Genomic DNA, 18,140 nt, shown 5'->3' with positions numbered 1-18,140 from the left:
ACAAAACATGACGCAATATTATCTTGGCAGCACAATGAATTTGCAAACCCATTTTTTTCATTAAACATTAATACCGGGATCTTTAAATTTGTGTCCATGTTATTCGCCCATCATGCCCAGGCTCAGATTTTTTTAATCAAAACAGTATTCAGAATATGATTCCCCAAGATTATATTTAGAGAGACTTGCCGAAACATATCTCTCCTGGCTGTATGGACAGATTGCATTGAGTTGGTGATCTGGATGGATAATCTGAAATCACGGTCGGTTGACCTTTAATAAAAATAAAACACGTATCTGAACTGTCAGCAGATGTTCATCACGCACCTTCATTCTATCTGGCCTCGTGGGCAAAAAGTCCCTTTCATTTCTTCTGAAGGGAAGGTTGCCTATACGAAGAGATGGAAATAGATTCATTGTCCTGAATAGTGTGGCAAAGTAGGCCCATTTGATGACACGTATTAGATTTTCTAAAAGTGTTTTATAAGAGTTGATCAAAACGTGTGTCTTCTGCTTATCTGTAAGTTACAGAGGAGGTTTTATGTTATTTAAAATGCTCAGTCATAGTCGATTAACAGAAAGAAACGTAACAACATTGTTATTACGCAGGCCTCTATGTAGGTCTATTTTGTTATGTGTGGACAACACAATAGGTCTAGGCCTACCTGTATGTTTATAATTTGATTACTAAATGCAAAGTCCATTGTAAAGACCATACCAGCTTAATTCGTAAGAGACAGAGGAGACGATTAGAATTAAAGATCTCTAAATATTATGTTATTATTGTCATCATAATTCCTCATCACGATATTTCCTAGGGAATTACGCCGAACCATATTACATTGAAGTCACACCATTGCATGCATTACTGAGGGGTCCCCATCCCCATCCATAGGCCGGGCCTACAACGTTGACCACAGCTCCTTTCAATAGACCTACGAGACCCAATACTCTTATTACAAGCTCTAATCCTCCAAATCCGACCTGCAATAACGTTTATCTTTTGGTGGCTTCATTTGCATGCCTCTAAGCTGTGGGTCATTCGCAGCGGGTCATACACCGTTATTTTGGTTTATGAGGTAGCATTTTCTTTTGGTCCACTGATAATAAAGTCTGAACAATATCCATCTCAGACTAGGCCCACATTTCTGCATTGCATTTCAGTGTTTTCATCAACATTTTGTTTAAAAGTTTTTCGAGTTTTCTACTGTGGAGTGAGCAATATGCTATGCGATACTACATGTCATGCCCATAATCATGTAAAATATAAACTACGAACTTTCTTATAATTTTCTGTAAATAACTGACTTCTAAGTTCAAATTGAAAGGAATAAGAAACCAGTGCTTTCATGTTAGTAGTTTTACGCATGATGACCAATTGCTTCGTTTCACAGGCGTGATACTTACTCATGTGTTATATCAATCAGTTATGAATGAAAAGGGTCAGGCAAAAACAGTAGAACCAAAGTCTAACCCACACAAACCATGTGAATCTTTCCTTATGGGTTTGATACTACAAATGACCTTTTAATTAACACAAGTAAGTTATTGCAGCGGACAAAGCAGCATTCATTCCGTATTCCTGCCTCGTTGCTTGTCTGAACAGTAACAAAGTGTTTGATGCCAGAAGTGATTAGATAATTACATTGGAGAGATGATGTCCCCTTTCTTCCTGGCCTTGTAACGTTCATTCACATTCTCTACTGATTTCTACTGATTTATGACCTTATCAACAATGTTCCAGTATTATTCTCCACGTTAAGAAGATAAACTCTGATCTAGTGCAAAAGTCTCAAAGGTTTTAATTGGCCGATTAAACCAATGTTAATGTTCTGGAAATAATATTTACACAAAACGAGGAGTTCTTGAAAAAATTCATTCTTATAAAATATTTCATGGATGGCAAAAACAGAATAAGCTCACAATTATCTTTGAGATGAACACAACACAATCAACAATTTCTCCAGGTCGACACACACACAATAGACAATTCCGATCCCAACTCAATAAATCCCACTCTTTTAGCAAACAGAAAGACCAACAACAAGCTAAGTATTTTTCCGTTAAATCAGGTAGAAATAGCACACAACCACAGTCGAAACAATACATACATGTAACAAAGTATTTAAATGACACATACGAAATAAATAAATGAACAGTTGAGGAATCAAATCATAAATACACAAATAAATAAATAACATTTGCTACGCTACGATTGCCCATTGCATACATGATGAATTCACCGTCAGTTCCCATACCGTTGCATTTCAAAGTCTTGCATAAAGTCATCGTCAACACCATAAAAACGTTGTGCAAAATCATGGCAGCTTCCACAGTTTGGGCAGGGCTCATCGAGCTGTAAGGTAGGTAGGATGTCCGATGCTCGTCGTCATCCCAAGTCTTTATAGTGCATAGCCTAATACCGGCTAAATAAAAGTCCCACTGTGTAATGATTGCGTGTCCATCACAGTGGCGGTTCTAGACCATTTCATCTGGGAGGGCCAAGCTGGGGCCAGTTGTACTGTTAGAGGGGCCAGTTACATTAGACGTTATTGTTGTCATATCGTTTTCTTCACTGCATTACAGGCATTAGCAGGCAAAAGACCATGTTCATAATCATTAGTGTTCCGCGTTGCCACTGTCTAATATCGGATGTAAAGAAAGAATGATAGCAAAAATGAGTAATGTAAAAATGATTTCATACTCCACATACTCCCCCTCCAGAACCGCTAGTGGTCCATCAACCTAACGGGAAGAGAGAGAAAAAAGAAAAGCTCGTTAATTATTGATATCCATTACAATATCAAGCCTTGTAATGGAACATACCTTCTAATATCAAATAATTAGTCAAATGGAGAAGTATTTGCTTAACTATAGACTGACATATGTCTTTAGGTAATCCAATAACATATTCACTTTATAGACAAGATCACATATGTAATACCATCAACCTGTGTTAGTATAGAAACGTTTCAGTACAACTGGTGGAATCCAAATGATTGGATTAGCAGATGATGGTTAGATGCTTTGTTGAATGATATGCAAGTTGTATGTGTGTGTGTGTGTGTGTGTGTGTGTGTGTGTGTGTGTGTGTGTGTGTGTGTGTGTGTGTGTGTGTGTGTGTGTGTGTGTGTGTGTGTGTGTGTGTGTGTGTGTGTGTGTGTGTGTGTGTGAAGGCTCACCTTCCTCACCTCTTCATCACAGGTCTGAAGGCAGTGACCTTGTCATCCTGCAGGGTCACACATGTGTCACTGAGTCCCGAGGGCTCTGTCTCTGCCTTCCCACTGGAGAATCCTAGACAACAACAGAAATCACACTGTAACAAACTTGCTGCAGCCAGGTAATATTGCATTGTATAGCTATTTATTTGTCAATATTATTTTTGATAGTAGTGAAACAAATGTGCATTTCTGAAACACATTTCAATATTGTATAACTTTACACTGGTAATTTCACAATTTCAATCGTTCAAAATTGAACACAAGTGTCACAACACGTATATATACCTTCGATAGTGGAGTACTGGCATGAGTCAGAAAGCGCTGGATAGGAGGAACAGTGCAGTTGGAGGGCCTTGTGGTTGTAGCTGCCTGCACTATAGACCTTAGATTGCAACAAGGGGCCCTCCTGGAAAGGGTTCTCAGCATTGGATATGTTAGTAGGATCCTGGAGGCCCCTGAGGGGCCCACACTGTCCGGTACCAGTCACTGGTAGCCTGGTCCCCTGTAGCTGGCAGTCTCCCAGTATGCTCCCTGTCCGGAGCTCTGGGGCCCCGTGGTGAGCCGAGCCCAGGATGACCCCCGTGGCCGCTGTACGCGCCAGAGACCAGATCCTCGGTTTGTCCCGGTCCGACACCTCGAAGTGTGACAGGGACACAGTGTGAGTGCCTGTGGGGATGGTGGTGGTGGTGGAGGGGGGCTTGGACGTCACCAGTGGATCAAGGAAGTCCGAGGGCATGGTGGGTAGAGAGGGCAGGGCGGGTAGGCTCTTGATACCACATGGGAATGAGTGGTGGAAGCTGTTGGGCAAGGAGAGGGAGAGCTCTGAGCTGCAGTCTCTCTTTGGAGGGCCTCCAGGGCCAACACCACCACCGGACATGGCCCTGTGGAGGTCCCTCTGTTCCTCAGGGCCCCTGGGGGCCATCTTCTCACAGTCACTGTCCAGCTTGTCACAGTCCTCGTCCTCCATGTCCTCCAGGTCACTCAGATGAAGGTCTTTCTCATCTTTACACTCACTGGAATCTGAATGATGAAATATACAGGAATATTACTGGTGATATTAGGAGTAGAAACAGTATCATATTCACTGGAATCTGAATGATGAAATATACAGGAATATTACTGGTGATATTAGGAGTAGAAGCAGTATCATATTCACTGGAATCTGAATTGTCAAATACACCCAACATGATATGTGGAATAGTAGTGATATTCAGGAGCAGAAGCTGTCATTTTGATCAATTATCAATTTTTTGTTATTGTAGGTGATGTGGATTAGTTTAAGAGGAAATCGTTGTAAATCGCTGTGCAAAACTCTAGATGTTTTTAATTTTTTTTATTTAACTAGGCAAGTCAGTTAAGAACAAATTCTTATTTTCAATGACGGCCTAGGAACAGTGGGTTAACTGCCTTGTTCAGGGGCAGAACGACAGATTTGTACCTTGTCAGCTCGGGATTTGAACTTGCAACTTTTCAGTTACTTGCCCAATGCTCTAACCCCTAGGCTACCCTGCCGCCCCAAAATGCTTTGCTAGAAGGAAGAGGGAAGAGGATATGTACCTTTGGTGACACAATCTTGGTCACTTTTATCCAGGTCGTCCTTCCTGTCGTCCCCAGCCTTATTCTTTGGTGACCAGGTCATCTTGTTCTCCTTCTTTAGCCTCCTCCTGGCGTTGGCGAACCAGGTGGAAACTTGGGTGAGGGTCATTTTGGTGATGATGGCCAGCATGATCTTCTCCCCCTTGGTGGGGTAGGGGTTCTTACGGTGCTCGTACAGCCATGTCTTCAGGGTACTGGTGGTCTCACGTGTGGCATTCTTCCTCCTGGCTGACCCATTAAAGTCCATAGTCCCATACCTGGTCGTAATAGCAGACAACACATTAGCCATTAGCAACATTAGCATATAAGCTCATAAACTATTCACCCAGGCCCATGGCACTCCTGGAGTGTTGTCTGAAAAATAGACTATACAGCTCTGCTCTATCTAGCAGTATAGAGCTGGAGTGTTGTCTGAAAAATAGACTATACAGCTCTGCTCTATCTAGCAGTATAGAGCTGCATAGATTGTGACCTTGTGAGAGTGTGAGATTCCTTGAATGGAGTGGAGATTACTTGAATGTAAGTTATTACTCATGTATGACAGGGCGCTATATGGCTTTAATACACTAACAAGGAATAGCTGAGCTGATGCACTAAGGAATGTGTGGGGTACCATACCTGTCATATTGGTACTGGCCCAGTGAGTGGTCATAAGGATAGTAGGTGGCAGGTTGAGTTATGCCAGAATGCAGAGTGCCTGTGCCATCCTTCATTTCATACTGTGGATTCTGAAATAAGAAAACAACTTTATGAAGCACTTAGGTAACTTTATTTGTTTCTTAATATTGGAAACAAAGTTGATGTAAATTGTGTGCTACTTTACTCCCTTCCAAATTGAAACATAATAGGCTACTGGTAGCCTAAACATGAGTATTTTTAAAACTGCAAAGTCTATTCGACCCATCTCTCAGGCAGGCAGGCTACTCAAAGTCATTTCAATAACGAAATACATGGAGAGTAATTTTGATCAACATCCATCTTGATCGATCGCATCCCAGCCACCCCCATCCACTATTAGATGAAACGGGATGTACCAGAGATGAGTAGATAGCAGCGGAGGGCTCGGCGCTGTAGGGGAAGTAGCTGGCATAGTTCTGGCTGGCGGCGGCCGCGGCAGCGTAGGGCGAGCTATACATCCCTAGTGCAGCGTTGAGCTCCGTCCGTGTGCTGGCCAGGAGCCGGTTCTCGTAGGAAGGGCAGCAGAAGGTAGCAGGAGTCTGGGTACCGCTCGTCCCGTCAGAGACCGACCTGGAAATCGAATCGCAGCAAGTCGTACTGGGATTTGCCGACACGAAAAACTGCATGAAGAGAATTGTGGAGGATAGACATGTCATTCGTGTTTGACGCATGAGCTCTGTTATCTTCATATCTAGAATATATTTTGATATGGTTTTGAAATACAGGACAATTCAGGTAAGATGGAGACTAGATATAAACGCATGCTGTGTGTCTGCCTAATTTGATTAACAGTTTTAGAATCGCATTTTACATAATATCCAGGTGAAATCATAACGTACCATTTTGGAAATTATGTGTTTCAGTTAATTTAGCTTTTTTATTTTATAGAAAAGGAATTCCCAAAGTTTTCATACACTGCCTGACTAAGCTATTGTAGGCTACTGAAATTTGATGAAAACAAAGGATCTAAAACTTTTAATACTCTTAGAGGAAAATAACTTATTTCTACTTGAATCAAAGTTCTGAGAACTTTTATTGCATACCTTTGTCCAGTTGTCCCGATACAAATATATTTAAATGATAAATCCGTATGGCTACTTCACGTTTTCTAAATAATAGTAATTGTCAATACCAAATCCAGAGATCTCTGATTGAAAGAGAAAGTTTGGAAGGTTCACTGTTAACTTCAAAGCGCAATTAGGCTACACAACGGAGCTATAGCGTAGTAATAAACACAGGTCTTTTGTCAGATCAAAACAACACGTGAGTACATTCATAATTCAATTAAATTGGACCTGTGTTTATGTCTGTCGATATGTTGATTAAACAAATGCGTCACCTGAAAATAGCTGTCAATATTTTGAAAGCAACCATTCAGTGCTGCATCTAGATTATAGAGCGAGCTGTTCAAACTAAAATAATGCTAGTTTGTTTACATATTTGTCACATTGAAATTGAGAGAGAAAAAAGCATGTTGATATTGTCTTACCTGTGAAGTTGCATTGTAAGGATATCCAAACTGAGAGAAAGACATAGCTGCTTCTTTTGTTAACATCAGGAATATTCTTCACCCTTGATCGATTGTAACCAATTCTACTTCAAATCCACCTTCTTACACACATTTCCACGCACGGCCTCTCGCTCAATAATAGATGATTGCACTTAGGAGGAAGAGTTGAGGCTGGTACCAACAGCTGCAGATAGTTTTATATATGAATAATCCCCCGAAGGAAATGATAAGAACATGAAATTACGCGTTCATAAGTACACAAATTGTTGTTGTATTAGCTGAAGAAGGCTTAAAGGATAACGTAAGACTTGCAAGATATGGACTCTGCTTGTGCTATTATTTGTGCCTCTATAGTTCTTTAGCATTCACCCATGCAAGGGTATCAGTGTGACGTCATTGTAATCCCGGAACGACAGGACAGCAAGGATAGAATAATGTCTTTGCCAATCACATCTAACATCGCGTTTTCTTAAGGTGTTCTGTGCACTCCCCGTGTCCCCTCGGCTTTGTGCAGTAGTCTTCCTCACTTGCTTCACTGATAAGAGTATAAAGTAAAGGGGTTGTTTTGGTACAGTTATGGAACTGTCAGATAGATCAAGGCTCTTGATGCGTATCATGTCCAATTATAAAATAATACCAACTGAAATGACCACCATGCATATTTTGTTATCATTATGCGTAGAATAATACATATTTATTTGGACAATATTTGAACTGAAAGCCTTCAGTTGTTTTCTTTCATTTGGGATATCTGATTCTTTGCTATTTCTTATCAGCATCTTCATCATAAAATAATCATTTTAGTTAGTTAGTCTCATGTGCTCACTTGAACAATAATAATAATACATATTTATCCAAACAAAAAAAATCTTCATTTGAAGACACTATACCTCACTCACTTCTTCCGTATTTCTTGTTGGGATTTTGGGATTATGAATATTTAAAAGTGAAAAAACTGAACACCAATGGATGGTCGTGGATTTAACGCGTTTTTACGACCTCTGTGCGCCTCTATCTGTCCTGTCAGAGGTGTAAGACCGACTTAATGACGATGATGTTCCCATCTTTCTCTATTAGAGAGAGAGGAGAGGGGGGGATGAATCAGGAGGAGAGGATCGGTCCCAGTAGGAGCGGATGGAAAGGCTTTGGCAGGTCAATAGACGAGTGATTGATGCGTGCCTGGAGACCTACGTGACCACTACGCGTAATGCGTAATTGCATCAATTAACAAATGGATACATGCCCTTGTTTAACCAGCAAGTTACACAGTTCCTGAGTCTGAAATGGCACCATATGCCCTATATAGTGCACTACTTTTGACCAGGACCAATAGGACTCTGGTCAAAAGTAGTGCACTATATAGGGAACAGGGTGGGACGCAAACACAGTGAAACTATGCCTTTGAGGTAAAACCCGAGAGCTGTGTGGAAAAAACGACGTGGAAAACCCTGCGCTCTCAACTCTAATTAAATACCAGTGGAAAGGGGGCAACGAGATTGCATTTTAATTGAATGATGCTCAGTTGAATGTTGTGGAAGAAATATAGCTCCCTCGCTGAGAATGAAATGATAAATAATTGTAAGGTTTATTAGAATAAGGAGGTTCATGATTTTCTCTCTCTTTCGCTCTCCTTCTCACATGCGCAATTCGCAATTAGATGTAATTATCACAAGCACGAGCGCAACACACACACACACACACACACACACACACACACACACACACACACACACACACACACACACACACACACACACACAAAAACACACACACACACACACACACACACACACACACACACACACACACACACACACACACACACACACACACACACACACACACACACACACACACACACACACACACACACACACATTGAATAGCTACATATATAATTATTTCTTGATTTAAGTTCAAACTCTGTCCTTTTGACAATAACAAGAGTGACGACTCCCGCTGTACCAACCAAATGCGATCGGCTTCATTCCCTTCTTGTATATGGTCGTTGTTGTCATGGTTGATATGAGGGGGATATTTCAATGCCTCTCCACTCAAATGTAATTGCGTGTTTAGTCCCTGGAGATGCGTCTGCGATTACGGGCTTTCTCTTCGAGTGGCGCCAGAGAGCCGCGAGTAAAGATGGATTTTGATCCCTTCAGAGATTCTCCAAGGAGATAAAGTAGGTTGGCAGTGGACACAGTGGTCAAATTGCCTTTGGATACCTTTACAGATGGCACACAGGTAGTGGGAATGGTCAATTGTATCTGGCTGCACGTTGACCCACTGTATGACTATTGAGTGTTGACTGGAGAAGCAAGCAGTGGTCATGTCAACATTATGTAGATGAGATGGATAAAGATTCTCTCCTTGATAAGAGAAGGACCAATAGTCCTTTAAAATAGAACTGTAACTCTAGGCCTACTTTCTCCATTGGCTTTACTAGGCCTACTGTTGTTAATAGTAATACACAATTACTAATAGAATTTGAATAAAAATCACATTTGTGTTTCATACTCAATTTATTGTGCTATAGCTGAATTATTATCTTTAAGAAGTATAATCTTGTGGAGATGGGAGGTTGTTATTCCTCTACCGTTACAGAGGAATATGTGTACATAAGGGGGGCAGGGCATGTAGATTGCTTTGCTGTGGTCTGTGCTTTTCACAAGGGCATGCATGATGGCCCAAGTGCATATGGACAGCCTCATACATAATGTATTAGGAACAGTCACTGTAGATCTCACTGCATCAGGTCCAAATCAACACTAATTCTAATGGCAAACCTAACTGGCCAGTTTGCAACGGCTCTTTAAAACCGCCCCATCTTCATGTTCATTTAGACATGTTTTGAACTGAGTATCTATTAACCTATTTCCTTTACAAATTCCAATAGGAATTTTGTATCTTTGTCAGGGGATTGTAAACAACTTGAATCCCACATCTGACTGTTTTGTTCACGTTGCTTGTCAGGTGAATGTGTGTTATGTTCCACTCTTTGCCTATTTTACCTGTGATGACATGTTTGATTTTACAGGACATGAGCATTAGCTCAGGTGCTGACACAGCAGCAACATTACTTTGCTGTAGAGACATCAGTCCACCATGTCCTGTCCGATTTCAGCCTCCAGTCTGGAGAAGCACCTTGAAATTTAATCAGAGTTCAAATGAGCTGTTAACACAAACCCATGCACTCCATTTCCTCTCTGTAGGATTGTTTTGGTCCCTGATTGAATCTCTTAGGGATGTACAGTAGAATGGTCCCTGCATTAACACCTTCAGAATATTTAGTGTACAGACTACATTCATCTCCTTCATCCATGGTAGATGTCTACAGTAGCCCTTAAGGGACAAAGTAGATATCCAAGGATGTACTGTAGGCTATGCAGAAGATGCTCTGGTTATTTCAGCCTGGTTCCTGTGGTAAGCACTAAGCAGACTGTTTGAGTTCCAGTTCCTCTTCCCATCAGGATCAGACAGAACACTAAGATAAAGGTTAAGTCAACACAGGGGGCTATACGCCATGCCTCCAAGCCTCCAAGTCGTCTCTTCTCACTTAATACATTTCTTATGCTGATTTAATGAAGCTCACAAAGCTTTGCTTGGTTTTCATAAGATATTTCAGTTTTTTATGAAATGGTAATAAGGCCAGACAGATGGAGAGAGGGAGAACCTGGGGAAGGGATGAGAGCACAAACGTAGAGGTGAGCAATCTCATTAAGGTGGATTGATATAGCCCCATGAATCCACACTCCACTCACTAGTGGTCCTATCCTGAATTATTACACACACACCTCATCCAGGGTTTGTTATTACTACTGCTGAATGATCCAAAATGGAAAGAGAAGTCCTAAATATTCTAATGAGAAGTGGTCAGATGATCAGGGATGTGGCCATACACACCAGTGCCCAGTTACAGTTTTTTACAATCACTTTGGCACTAATTTCGGAACCTTGATGTCATTTTTCAAAACTTTAGACACAAAACTCACAACCAATGATCAAAATGCTAATTTTTCTAAACTCTAACACTTTTTCCAATTGCTTGGATACAATACACATAAAGCCAAGATCATTTGTTCATTGAACTAAAATCACCTGTTCAAAATGACACAACTTAACATCAAAGTACTACCATTTCAAATGCAATTCACACATCTGAGATGACTGTCTATTCATTTCATTACAATGATCTATCAATTGATACAACTGATCAAAATGATAAGTAACTGTTGCATTACTCTTAATGCATAGTTTAATGGAAACTGACAAACAATATTCCATGTTTAGATCATGAAAGTTTCAGGATAACGAGATCCATTGACACCAATTACCGTGGAACATGAACCAACTGGCCTACATTATCTATGGATGTAATATTTCATCATCATTCTTTATCAGACACTGTTTCTATGGGCCCATCTACCACTTTTCCAGACCATGTTTTCAGATTTGACATTACTGTACACTCACTGGCCACCTTATTAGGTACACCTATCTAGTACTGGGTAGGACCCCCTTTTGCCTCCACAACAGCCTGAATTATTCATGGTGTTGTACGGTAAGAGATGCCTTTCTGCACACCACTGTTTTAAACAGCTGCTATTTGAGCATTTGTGGCCTTTCTGTTAGCTTGAATGAGTCTGGACATTCTCCTCTGACCTCTCTCATTAACAAGGTGTTTTTTGCCCACAGAAATGCCACTTACTGAATGTGTTTTGTTTATCGCACCATTCTCTGTAAACTCTAGAGGCTGTAGTGCATAAAAATCCCAGGAGGGCAGCTGTTTCTGAGATGCTGGAACCCCCATGTGTGGCATCAACAATCCTACCACGGTCAAAGTTGCTTAGATTACTCATCTTGCCTGTTCTAATGTTTGATCGAACAACATCTAAAGCTCTCTACTCTATATATTCTATATATTTAGTTGCAGGCAGCCACATGATTCGCTGTTCGAATGTAACCTTCCTTGATGAGCTAAATCAGGTCTGTAGAGCTGATGGCGTGACCTATTGTAAGGGCTGTCGTGAGAGAGAGACCAAGGTGCAGCGGAGTTAGTGTTCATCATAAAAGGTTTTAATGAATCAATGAACACTATACAAAATAAACCAAAAAACGACTAGCAACAGTTCTGTTAGGAACACACTAAACAGAAAACAATTACCCACAAAACCCAAAGGAGAAACATGCTCCTTATGTGTGACTCCCAATCAGCAACAACGAGCTTCAGCTGTGCCTGATTGGGAGCCACACACGGCCCAAAACAAAGAAATACAAAAACATAGAGAAAGGAACATAGAACGCCCACCCAATGTAACACCCTGGCCTAACCAAAATAAAGAACAAAAAACCTCTCTCTATGGCCAGGGCGTTACAGTACCCCCCCCCCCCCCAAGGTGCGGACTCCGGCCGCAAAACCTGACACTGAAGGGGAGGGTCCGGGTGAGGCTTCTTACGGCGGCGGCTCAGGTGCGGGACGTGGCCTCTGCTCCACCCTTGGCGTCGCCCTCTTAGGTACTGTTAATTATCAAATCAATTCATCTCTTTACTACTCAGCTTCATATGTACTGTTAATTATCATATCAATTCATCTCTTTACTACTCAGCTTCATATGTACTGTTAATTATCAATTCATCTCTTTACTACTCAGCTTCATATGTACTAATCGAAGGTCTGGTGGACGACCCTGACTGCGCCCGGCTGGCGGCGATGGTTGCGCCCGGCTGGCGGGCGGCGATGGCTGCGCCCGGCTGGAGGTCGGCCATGGCTACGCCCGGCTGGCGGGCGACCCTGGTTGCGCCCGGCTGGCGGGCGTCTCTGACTGCTCCGGACAGGCGGGCGGCTCTGGCGGCTCCGGACAGGCGGGCGGCTCTGGCGGCTCCGGACAGGCGGGCGGCTCTGGGGGCTCCGGACAGGCGGGCGGCTCTGGCGGCTCCGGACAGGCGGGCGGCTCTGGCGGCTCCTGACTGGCGGGCGGCTCTGGCGGCTCCTGACTGGCGGGCGGCTCTGACGGCTCCTGACTGGCGGGCGGCTTTGACGGCTCCTGACTGGCGGGCGGCTCTGGCGGCTCCGGACTGGCGGGCAGCTCTGACGGCTCCTGACTGGCGGGCAGCTCTGGCGGCTCCGGACTGGCGGGCAGCTCTGGCGACTCCGGACTGGCGGGCAGCTCTGGCGGCTCCGGACTGGCGGGCAGCTCTGGCGGTTCCGGACTGGCGAGACCCACTGGAGACCTAGTCCTAGGAGGCGGCACAGGACGGACCAGGATGGGGAGACCCACTGGAGGCCTAGTCCTGGGAGGTGGCACAGGACGGACCAGGATGGGGAGACCCACTGGAGGCCTAGTCCTGGGAGGTGGCACAGGACGGACCAGGATGGGGAGACCCACTGGAGACCTGGTCCGTGGAGCAGGCACAGGACTGACCAGGATGGGGAGACCCACTGGAGGCCTGGTCCGAGGAGGAGGCACAGGATAAACCGGGCTGTGGGGGAGCACTGGAGTTCTGGTACGGACGCTCTTTACCCACACTCCAGGCTGAATGCCCACTTTGGCCCGGCACGGGCGGAGAGCAGACATTGGGCGAACTGGACCCTCCCAGCACTCTGGAGACACAGTGCGCAGTGCCGGCGCAGGATAACCTGGACCGAGGAGGTGCACTGGAGACCAGACGCGCTGAGCTGGCACCATCCGCCCTGGCTCGATGTCTGCACTTGCATGGCACTTGCGGGGGGCTGGTATGTAGCGCACCGGGCTTTGAACGCGCACTGGGGACACCGTGCGCTCCACAGCATAACACAGTGTCTTACCAGTACCACGCTGCTTCCGGTAAGCACGGGGAGTTGGCTCAGGTCTACCGCCTGACTCCGCCAATCTCCCTGTGTGCCCCCCCCAAATTTTTTTGGGGCTGCCTCTCGTGTCTGCTGCGCTCCCTTTCCTCATACCAGCACCTCTCAGCTCTCGCCGCCTCGATCTCCCACTGCGGGCGGCGATAATCCCCAGCTTGAGCCCATGGTACTTTCCCGTCCAGGATTTCCTCCCAAGTCCACGAATCCTGAACGCTCCTCTCCTGGCGCTTCTCCTTCCTCCGCTGCTTGGTCCGTTGTTGGTGGGTAATTCTGTAAGGGCTGTCGTGAGAGAGAGACCAAGGTGCAGCGGAGTTAGTGTTCATCATAAAAGGTTTTAATGAATCAACGAACACTATGCAAAAGAAACCAAAAAACGACTAGCAACAGTTCTGTTAGGAACACACTAAACAGAAAACAATTACCCACAAAACCCAACGGAAAAACATGCTCCCTATGTGTGACTCCCAATCAGCAACAACGAGCTTCAGCAACAACGAGCTTCAGAAATACAAAAACATAGAGAAAGGAACATAGAACGCCCACCCAATGTAACACCCTGGCCTAACCAAAATAAAGAACAAAAACCCCTCTCTATGGCCAGGGCGTTATACCTATGTCATTGTGTGGGATAATGTCAGGTTCCACCATGCTCAAAAGTTGCAAGCATGGTTTCAGGCCCATCCACAATTAACAAGATTGAGGAATTTTTCTCCACATGGAGGTGGAAGGTATATGATAGGCACCCTCATGAACAAGCCACCCTTCTCAGGGCCATGGATGACGCATGCAATGACATCACGGCAGACCAATGTCAGGCCTGGATTCACCATGCCCGAAGATTCTTCCCAAGATGTTTGGCTAATGAAAACATCCATTGTGATGTGGATAAGAACCTGTGGCCAAATCCACAAGACAGGGTTGATGGAAATATAGAAGTACAGTAATCAATCCTTTGTTTTGCTTTTTACAGTAAGCCAGGTGAGGAACACTGCAGTTGACGTTTTGCTGTAGTTTGTTTCTTTTTTGTAGCTAATTATTTTTGCTTTGATTCAAAGAAACCTATGTTGTGATTGTATTGTATTTCATCAATACATTTCAGATTTTGTTCAATGATTCCACTGTGTCTGTAGTATTCTCCCTACTAGTCCTTTTACAGTGATGTATTTACGTGTAGTAGCATAATGAAACATGTGTCACATATTTTGTACTACAATATTTAATGATTGTACGAACAACTACACAGTGAAACTATCGGTATCTTGTGTGTGGGTGATCTAATGAATGTTCCTATGGTATTTCATGATAAATGAGTTATTTGAACTAAAGATTCTGCAAGTGCAAGGTTTCTTTAAAGATATGAATGCACAATGCAATGTTTTGAACATTGGACAGCCTGTGTTACAAGTGATGACCGTTTTGAGTTTTGTGTCTAGAGTTTTGAAAAATGACCACAAGGTTCTGAAATTAGTGCCAAAGTGATTGTTAAAAACTGTAAATGAACAAATTGACCTGAACACAGTGGGGATCATTCAATCTTTATTATCCCAGGGAGGTGGGGAGAAGAACATATTTGCATAATTATTTCAATAAAGCAATACAGAAGATATACCTAGGTAGAGAAGAGACACACACGGTTGTTGTCTGTGTGATTGTAAGAATAGGCCCAGTAAGGGCTGCCCAGATGCTACAGACACTCCCTCTGTCCCTCTACAAAACACCATATAACCTCTGCAAGAATATTCTTTTGGATGGGGATCCATGTCTTTACAGTCACTAGTATAGCAGTACTATAAACTGCACATCCCAATGACCCAAGTCACTACTCTGGTGCTCCTGGGACTGTGTGTGTGAGTGTGTGTGTGAGTCAGTGTGTGTGTGACTGTGGGAGTAATTGTGTGTGTGTGTGTGTGTGTGTGTGTGTGAGTGTGTGTGTATGTGTGTGTGTGCTGACTGGAAGTTGGTATACGTCATGTAGCGTCTTTACTTCTTAGGGCCTCTGGGTGTCTTTGTGTGTTTATTTTCAGAGGGTGTATACAGTACATGTCTATATTGGGTGTGCCAGTACTTCTGTGGTGGCATTGTGTGTGTGTATCTCCGTAAATTTCCTAACGTTCATGTTTGGGCATGCCGCATATGTTCAATCTATTTTTGTCCACACATCGTGTGCAGTGCATGTCCTTATTGGCCAAGTGTAGCTGCATCTCTGTTGCTATTCATGTGGTTGTGTATGTGTGGTCCAGAGGAGGCTGGTGGAAGGCACTATAGGAGGACAGGCTCATTGTAATGGCTGGAATGGAATCAATAGAACGGATCAAACATGTGGTTTCCAACTGACTGAGCTGTTTGATAACGTTCAATTTATTCCATTCCAGACGTTACAATGAGCCTATCCTTCTATAGCTCCTCCCACCAGCCTCCTCTGGTGTGGTCTCTCCTAAGATGGCTGCTGGCTCTGGAATGAACTTTTCTCCGCGGCATAGGGCCAGCAGCAGCCAGGAAGGAGAAGTGCATCATGGTCCAGCTCTCTGGCCCACTGAGGAAGGCAGGGAGACGCTTCTCATTGCTGTCACTCCTATTACCCTTCACACTACAGCCACGGCTGTTAACACTATAGGAGGCATGGTACATATTAAAGTTGTTGAAATCTTTAACTTTTTGAATGTCAATATTTCAGAGAATCTACTGAATGTGAGGAGTATATTGATGGAATCAGTTACCGTATCTACATTTAGGTACAACAGACATAAAATTGTCATTTTCCTCCTCAAAGACATGAATTCTATCGTATCCTTCTTTGTGAAGATCATGGGGTGAGCTGTTTACCTCTGTCCTCTGACCAGTATTTCCATCAGGAGTATGATGAGTTGGGATGAGTGGAGGTAGTTCAGTGCAGTCTGGCCAGGGCTGGGTCTCGTTGGTTTGCTGTGCCTACTGAACTAAACTCCCTATTCCTCTGCAGCTGCCTCTGCTCCACTGAGAGAGAGTGGGGCCCCATCTGGTCCTGGTTGAGGGTGGTTAAGTGAGAAGTGGTGCCAATATAAATAGCTGTGCATGATGTTTGTTTGCATAAATAGTTTTGAAAGGCTTCACTAGGAGTTTTGGGGCAGATTACCAAGGAAAAGTGGTGAGTCGCTTGAGGGGAAATAATCCTCGCTTGAGCTGACAGTTAGATTTGAGACTCTTCTTTTTTCAGAAATATTGTTTTGGGTTTCTTCATTTGTCTGGTTCCAGGAAGAGATGGACCGTGAACTCTTCAGAAGAGGCTGTGTGTGTTTAGAATGTGGGACCTGACAATAGACACTGATCGACTCATTTTCTTCTCATGCAGTGTTTGCTTCAATAACATCACTGATGTATTTTAAAAAACTCTTAAGGATCCGACCCTTTTTTAAAAATGTTCGCCTAAAATGACATACCTAAATCTAACTGCCTGTAGCTCAGGACCTGAAGCAAGGATATGCATATTCAAATCAAATTAAACTTTATTTATCACATGCGCCGAATACAAGTGTAGACCTTACCGTGAAATGCTTACTTACAAGCCCCTAACCAACAGTGCAGTTCAAGAAGAGTTAAGAAAATATTTACCAAATAAACCAAAGTAAAAAATAAGGGGTGAAGTGACTATGCATAGATAATAAACAGCGAGTAGCAGCAGTGTACAAAACAAATTGGGTGGGAGCCTTTTGGTCCTCGACTTGGCGCTTCGGTACCGCTTGCCGTGCGGTAGCAGAGAAAACAGTCTATGACTTGGGTGACTAGAGCCTCTGACAATTTTATGGGCTTTCCTCTGACACGCCTATTATATAGGTTCTGAATGGCAGGAAGCTTGGCCTCAGTGATGTACTGGGCCGTACCCACTACCCTCTGTAACGCCTTATGGTCAGATGCCGAGCAGCTGCCATACCAGGAGGTGATGCAACAGGTCAGGATGCTCTTGATGGTGCAGCTGTAGAACTTTTTGAGGATCTGGGGACCCATGCCAAATCTTTTCAGTCTCCTGAGGGGAGACTGATACCATTTCTTGATTTTCTCCCCAATTTCGTGGTATCCATTTGGTAGTAGTTACAGTCTTGTCTCATCGCTGCAACTCTCGTATAGACTCGGGAGAGGCGAAGGTCGAGAGCCATGCGTCCTCCGAAACACAACCCAACCTAACCGCACTGCTTCTTGACACAACGCACATCTAACCCGGAAGCCAGCCGCACCAATGTGTCGGAGAAAACACCGTACACCTGGTGACCTGGTCAGCATGCACTGCGCCCGGCCCGCCACAGGAGTCGCTAGTGCG

The 18,140-nt window shown here is 43.8% G+C and overlaps 1 protein-coding gene across 5 annotated transcripts; it reads right to left on the bottom strand.

The window, feature by feature from the left end:
- Nucleotides 1–2,635: 2,635 nt before the first annotated feature.
- On the bottom strand, nt 2,636–7,558 carry LOC115203308 (iroquois-class homeodomain protein IRX-6-like). Of its 5 annotated transcripts, none has more exons than XM_029767883.1 (7): nt 6,985–7,558; nt 5,852–6,115; nt 5,436–5,545; nt 4,779–5,074; nt 3,507–4,241; nt 3,192–3,294; nt 2,636–2,745 (listed from the first exon to the last, which is right to left on the bottom strand). In XM_029767883.1, exons 1-7 carry the CDS (start codon nt 7,048–7,050, stop codon nt 2,730–2,732), a joined length of 1,590 nt encoding a protein of 529 aa, XP_029623743.1. In that variant the 5' UTR covers nt 7,051–7,558; the 3' UTR covers nt 2,636–2,729. The 5 variants fall into 5 exon arrangements, with proteins under 5 accessions (XP_029623743.1, XP_029623745.1, XP_029623742.1 ...); XM_029767885.1 differs by having other exon boundaries at nt 5,852–6,065; XM_029767886.1 differs by having other exon boundaries at nt 2,660–2,745; nt 3,183–3,294.
- Nucleotides 7,559–18,140: the final 10,582 nt, after the last annotated feature.

This window comes from Salmo trutta, chromosome 12 (assembly GCF_901001165.1).
Source record: "Salmo trutta chromosome 12, fSalTru1.1, whole genome shotgun sequence".
Taxonomy (NCBI): domain Eukaryota; kingdom Metazoa; phylum Chordata; class Actinopteri; order Salmoniformes; family Salmonidae; genus Salmo; species Salmo trutta.
Note: the sequence above shows the minus strand (reverse complement) of the source record. Positions and strands in the feature narration are given on the sequence as shown.

Bases quoted from the DNA above. Each gene is read 5' to 3' on its own strand.
- LOC115203308 (XM_029767882.1), bottom strand. From the start codon at position 6,184: ATGAAGATAACAGAGCTCATGCGTCAAACACGAATGACATGTCTATCC. The intron at 5,546-5,851 runs GTACATCCCGTT...TTCTTATTTCAG, and splicing joins CTGCTATCTACTCATCTCTG to AATCCACAGTATGAAATGAA. The intron at 5,075-5,435 runs GTATGGTACCCC...TATTACGACCAG, and splicing joins GGCCAGTACCAATATGACAG to GTATGGGACTATGGACTTTA.